Below are 6,000 nucleotides of genomic sequence, written 5' to 3'. Positions count from 1 at the left end.
GTCTCCAGGCCGGATAGGGAATATAGTCAACCATGAGGCGGTGTGGTGCCTGGGAGAAGGTCAATGCCACAATCGTAGGGACGATGCTGGGGAAGAGAAGTAGCCCGTGCCTTGCTGAAGACCCCCAGGAGGTCATGGTACTCTGCGGGACTGCAGAGAAATCTGAGGCTTGACTTAAGCCTTGAGGATGCCGTCTCAGGGAAGGCTGCGCTGCTTTGAGGCAATGGGAATGGCAGAATGGATTCCAACCCAGGATTGAACTCGTGGTCCAGTCAATAATGGGGTTGTGTTTTTGGAGCCAAGAAAATCCCAAAACAACAGGAACATTGGGGGACTCAATGAGGAGAAGCTGTATAGCCTCACTCCTGAAACCCGCAGATTAACAAGAACAGTGCTGTGGGTAACCCTACCAATGGAGTGGCCGTCCAGTGCTCTAGCGTCCATGGGAACAGAGAGGAGATGAGTGGAAATGTACAAAACATTCTTTAGCCTCCCCTGTGCTTACTACCAGTTGAGTAAAGGAACACAAAACATTGACTCAAAGGGAAGCTCCAAATGGTAAATTGTTATATCACTCAAAAATAAATAAATAAATATGAATTAATTCAGAAACTAGGGTAGCGTCCATAAAACTCTCAGCCGCCCCAGAGTCCATGAGCACCAGGAGAGACTTAGACTGGTCTCCCCACAGCAGTATCACTTAAAAGGGAGTGCGGTTGATGGGAATTAGAGGATTCCCAGAACTCAGGTGGCTTCGGGTCTTCTCGGAAATACAGCCTTTGGGGACTTACGGATTCCTTTGGTGATGAATGAGCAACAGTGGATGAACGAGTTTGCCCAAGACCAGACCTCCTCTTACTCTTGTGTTGCCGTAGACACCCATCAATCCTAAGAGTAAGGGCGATAAGGGAATCGAGGCCCAGCGGTAACTCCCGAGCTGCTAGCTTGTATTTTATTTCCTCTGAAAGCCCATGAAGGAAGGTATCTAATAGGGACTCCGGATTCCAGGCACTCTCGGCAGCCAACGTGTGAAAATCTACTGTGTAGTCTGCCACACTTGACATCATTTAAGTAGTTTTCGGGCCACCTCTCTCCCGGATACTGTAGAATCGAACACCTTCCTCACCTCTGCCATGAAATCTTCCAGATGGCGACAAATGGCGGATTGTTGCTCGCAAACTGCCGTAGCCCAGGAGAGTGCCCTTTCCGTCAATAGCGTAGTAATAAACGCTATCTTCTACCGGCCTGAAGGGAGCGATAATGGCTGTAGCTCAAAAATAAGGCAGCACTGAGAAAGAAAACTCTGGCATGTTTCAGGATCCCCAGAATATTGCTCCAGGGGAGGTAAGCGGGGTTCTCAGGGAGCCGGGGTAGGCTGTACAAACCCACCACTGATAGTAGACCGGTTACTGGGAGGTTGGGAGGTCTCTGAGGTGGCAGGCTGCCTATGAGCTAACTCACTGATTTTCTCCATAATAGCCTTGAACCCTTGGTTGTGGCATTCTGTCAGGGAATGAAGCCCTTCCAAAAGGTCCAGCAGTTGCTCCTCATGCCTTCCAATGGTGGCTCCCTGCAGGGAGACAGCGTGGCTGAGCTGGTCCAAGTCTGCTGGGTCTGTCATGGCCAGTTCATACTATATGGGCACAAGGTGAGACCCAGATGCAGACACGGGAGGCAGATGGTTTGAGTCTCTGATATTTATTAGTATCCAAGGGGCAGGCAGGGGAATGGTCGTGGACAGGCAAAGATCATAACAAGGTCAGAGTCCAGGAGGTACAGAGTGGCAGGCAGGCTCGAGGTCAGGGCAGGCAGTATAGTCAGGCAGGCGGGTACAGAGTCGAAGGCAGGCAAGGGTCAAAACCGGGATGACTAGTAAAAAACAGAGAAGAAGGAAAAAGCAGGTGCATAGAGTAACACGCTGGTTGACTTGACAAAACAAGACAAACTGGCACAGACAGACAAAAAACACAGGTATAAATACCCAGGGGATAATGGGGAAGATGGGTGACACCATGATGGGGTGGAGACAAGCACAAGGACAGGTGAGGCAGATCAGGGTGTGACAGACTTGAAATGACTGGCTGTTTTAATAATGGAACACTCGTCACTTTAATAATGTTTACATATATTGCATTACTCATCTCATGTGTATATACTGTATTCTATACTATTCTACTGTATCTTAGTCTCTCTGACATTGCTCATCCATATATGTTTATATTCTTAATTCCATTCCTTACTTATATTTGTGTGCATTGGGTATATGTTGGGAAATTGTTCGATATTACTGCACTGTCGGAGCTAGAAACACAAGCATTTCGCTACACCCGTAGTAACATCTGTTAAACACGTGTATGTGACCAATAAAATGTGATTTTATCTTAAATAATCGCACAGCTCCCCCCTTACTAACTTAGACCTTGCTGATAGCTACTTTATTGAGGAAAATCTTACTTACTATGACTGAGATGTGTGGTTGTCCCACCTAGCTATCTCCAGATGAATGCACTAATTGTTAGTAGTGCTGGATAAGAGCACCTGCTAAATGACTAACATGTAAATGTAAGGTAGACATGCAGAACATGGAATAACAACAATATAATGTACTCACCATGGCTAGTTTGCTGCTCTGGGGAGAGGCTGTGTCTGTGAAAAGTAACCTGTCTATGTCCTGGAGACAGATAATGAAAGGATTAGCATTGTGTGAGATACATAGAGGGATAGTGATTGGCTTAGACATAGTCTCTCATTCTCTTGGCCACCTGTGCTGTGGCCCTCACTTTCTGATACAGAGCAATGCCATGGATGGGATCAGGGGGACCACTAAATTGAAGGGAAAAACACATATTCAGTATAACACTCATAGCTCTCTGAAATGCTACTGTCGTAAATAGAAAGATGAAATGGAGACAGTGAGGTGTGTTACTGGTCATATCATCATCGTCATGTCCATCATCTCACCTGAGGCCTGTTGGATGAAGGTGGATTTCCGTCCAAGTTCTGTCAGAAAGTGAGGCAATCCGTGGCCACAGAGATGGACGAAGATCTTCAGAACCTGGAAGGACAGAAACGATGGAAAGGGAAGAGGGATAAGGCTCAGGAGGAACAGATTAATAGATTATATTATATATGGTGAGGATTAGCTTCATTCTTCTACATGATTCCTCTTCAGCCTCAGTTAACAAACTATGGTAAAATTCAGGGTTTGGGGTTTCTTAATGCAGGTGAAATCCTGCTAACCTGGCTAGCTGAGCTCACCTTTATTTTGACATGGCAGGATTCTACCTCCTGCCTCTTCAACAGGTACTCCAACAGGAACTGACCACACCCAGTGGACTCCTGGGAGATTTCTACACAGCCAGGAGGGTAAAGGATGCAAACTGTACTGTCTTTGAGTTGACTTTGAAAAGAGGTGAATCTTACTAAATGATTTTTCATATCAGAACACAGTGCTGTATCATCATACAGTGGGAGGTGAAGGGGTTAAAAGGATACTTCCGATTTCTTCAAAGAGGTAGCCAGGACAAGGCGATTCATCATCTGCTGTTGCTTTCATCAGAGTGGGAACCTGAGAGAGAGATCATCAGGCATGGCCAGGTGAAGCCCAGAATAGAACATTTAGCAAGAATTGCTGTCATGTCATAGCCTCAATTATTAAAAAAAAAAAAAAATTCTCCCCAATTGGTAGTTACAGGCTTGTCCCATCGCTGCAACTACCCTACGGACTAGGGAGAGGCAAAGGTCGAGAGCCATGCGTCCTCTGAAACACGACCCTTCCAAGCCACACTGCTTCTTGACACACTGCTCGCTTAACCCGGAAGCGAACCGCACCAACGGTTCGGAGGAAACACTGTTCAGCTTGCAAGCCCCCGGCCCGCCACAAGGAGTAGCTAGAGCGCAATGGGACAAGGAAATCCCGGCCAGTCAAACCCTCCCCTAATCCGATTGTGCTCCGCCTCATGGGTCTCCTGGTTACGGCTGGCTGTGGGATCAAACACCAGGTCTATAGTGACACCTCAAGCAGTTCTTTAGACCACTGCACCACTTGGGAGGCCAAAGCATCAATTTTGTCTTTAGCACAAACAGGACACACAGGGTGGGTCCGTGGTGAAACAGTGTGGGAAGAAATCATATCGACGGACTGTAAAGCTCAAGTCTAGTCTGACGATGACATACGATTCCTGTTCAGAGACTGTGATGTCATATGATGTGCTAGCATTCTAACGTTAGTTAGGCTGCTGTAGTGGTACAGTAAACAGTGGGCGTAATGGAATATACAAAACTATTTACTGTTCCCGCAAAATGTGACATACAGATATCAAAATATTATTTTTCATAGTGTTTATATTTGTAAATAGCACCAACGTTTTGAAGGAAAGCCAGTCATTCCTTGAATATTGCTATGATTTTGCCATCTCGTTCTTCTTCTTCGTGAGGTTTAACTGCGGTTGGCATCCAATAAATGTTGCTTGTTTCTACTGTATTATTGACTGTATGTTTGTTTTACTCCATGTGTAACTCTGTGTCGTTGCATGTGTCGTATGTGCTTTGCTTTATCTTGGCCAGGTCGCAATTGTAAACGAGAACTTGTTCTCAACTTGCCTACCTGGTTAAATAAAGGTGAAATAAATCAAATAAAAAAATTAAACATTTGCAGATGAAGGCGCCTTACAGAAGAGGGGAAGAAATGTGCCATACATAGTCAGGAAGGTACAGGAAGCAATTGATGAGGTAGAGCGATGGGCATTAATGTTGGGATTCAGGTTCTCTGTAGAGAACTCAGACAGTGTCTAATCACATCTAATCCATCTGTGCTGAATGACTACCGCCCTTTCGCCTTGACATCCTTAGAAATGAAATGCCTTGAGAAAATTGTGAAGCCCAGCAGATGAGTTGATGATGCCATTCTTAATCTCCTCAACATGGTTTACAGACATCTAGAGGGTGTAGTCTCCTCAACATGGTTTACAGACATCTAGAGGGTGTAGTCTCCTCAACATGGTTTACAGACATCTAGAGGGTGTAGTCTCCTTAACATGGTCTATAGACATCTAGAGGGTGTAGTCTCCTCAACATGGTTTACAGACATCTAGAGGGTGTAGTCTCCTTAACATGGATTACAGACATCTAGAGGGTGTAGTCTCCTTAACATGGTCTATAGACATCTAGAGGGTGTAGTCTCCTCAACATGGTTTACAGACATCTAGAGGGTGTAGTCTCCTTAACATGGTTTACAGACATCTAGAGGGTGTAGTCTCCTTAACATGGTCTATAGACATCTAGAGGGTGTAGTCTCCTCAACATGGTTTACAGACATCTAGAGGGTGTAGTCTCCTTAACATGGTTTACAGACATCTAGAGGGTGTAGTCTCCTTAACATGGTCTATAGACATCTAGAGCCAAATCCCATGTCAGGGTTTTGTTTGTTGACTTTTCTTCTGCCTTCAACACAATCCAGCCTTACATTCTGGCACAGACTCATTCGGGACTTCCCCTTAGATGGGGGGCTGGTTTTGTGGCTGTTGGACTTCCTGAGCCAACGGTCACAGCCGGGTCAAAATAGGTCCCCACGTGTCAGACATACGCAACACCCACACAGGCTCTCCTCAGGGATGTGTTTTGTCCCCACTCCTCTTGTACACTAATAGTTGTACTAGTTTCCATCTTGACAGACACCTCGTTAAGTTCGCTGATGACACTGCCTTGATCAGCCTGTTGCATGATAACGAGGAACACCATGGCCCGGTCCTAGATGACTTTGTAGAGTGGTGTGACCAATCACACTTGGTCCTCAATACCAATAAGACCAAAGAGATGTGCGTAGACTTCAGGAAGCGTACAACACTTAACTCTGCAACATCTATCAGAGGTCAGAACATAGAGATTGTAGAGGAATGCAAATATGTGGGTGTCCTCTTGGACAATGAGCTTCAGTGGAGTAAATGTACAGACCTGATCTACAAAAAGAGTCAACAGATACTGTACTTTCTCAAGAAGCTG

The 6,000-nt window shown here is 45.6% G+C and overlaps 1 protein-coding gene across 1 annotated transcript; it reads right to left on the bottom strand.

The window, feature by feature from the left end:
* Positions 1–1,854: 1,854 nt before the first annotated feature.
* Positions 1,855–5,721, bottom strand: LOC135561176 (AP-4 complex accessory subunit tepsin-like). Its single transcript, XM_065002316.1, has 8 exons — positions 5,585–5,721; positions 5,465–5,531; positions 3,496–3,568; positions 3,259–3,350; positions 2,964–3,055; positions 2,763–2,832; positions 2,612–2,671; positions 1,855–1,869 (listed from the first exon to the last, which is right to left on the bottom strand). The coding sequence occupies exons 1-8, from the start codon at positions 5,719–5,721 to the stop codon at positions 1,855–1,857; spliced, it is 606 nt and encodes a 201-aa protein (XP_064858388.1).
* Positions 5,722–6,000: the final 279 nt, after the last annotated feature.

This window comes from Oncorhynchus nerka, linkage group LG16, assembly GCF_034236695.1.
Source record: "Oncorhynchus nerka isolate Pitt River linkage group LG16, Oner_Uvic_2.0, whole genome shotgun sequence".
NCBI classification, from domain to species: Eukaryota; Metazoa; Chordata; class Actinopteri; order Salmoniformes; family Salmonidae; genus Oncorhynchus; species Oncorhynchus nerka.
This window is presented reverse-complemented; position numbering and strand designations above follow the sequence as displayed.

Bases quoted from the DNA above. Each gene is read 5' to 3' on its own strand.
- LOC135561176 (XM_065002316.1), bottom strand. From the start codon at position 5,721: ATGCAACAGGCTGATCAAGGCAGTGTCATCAGCGAACTTAACGAGGTG. The intron at 3,569-5,464 runs GTAAGGCTGGAT...TCTCTCTCTCAG, and splicing joins GAATGAGTCTGTGCCAGAAT to GTTCCCACTCTGATGAAAGC. The intron at 2,833-2,963 runs AGGTGAGATGAT...GTGTTTTTCCCT, and splicing joins ACCTTCATCCAACAGGCCTC to TCAATTTAGTGGTCCCCCTG.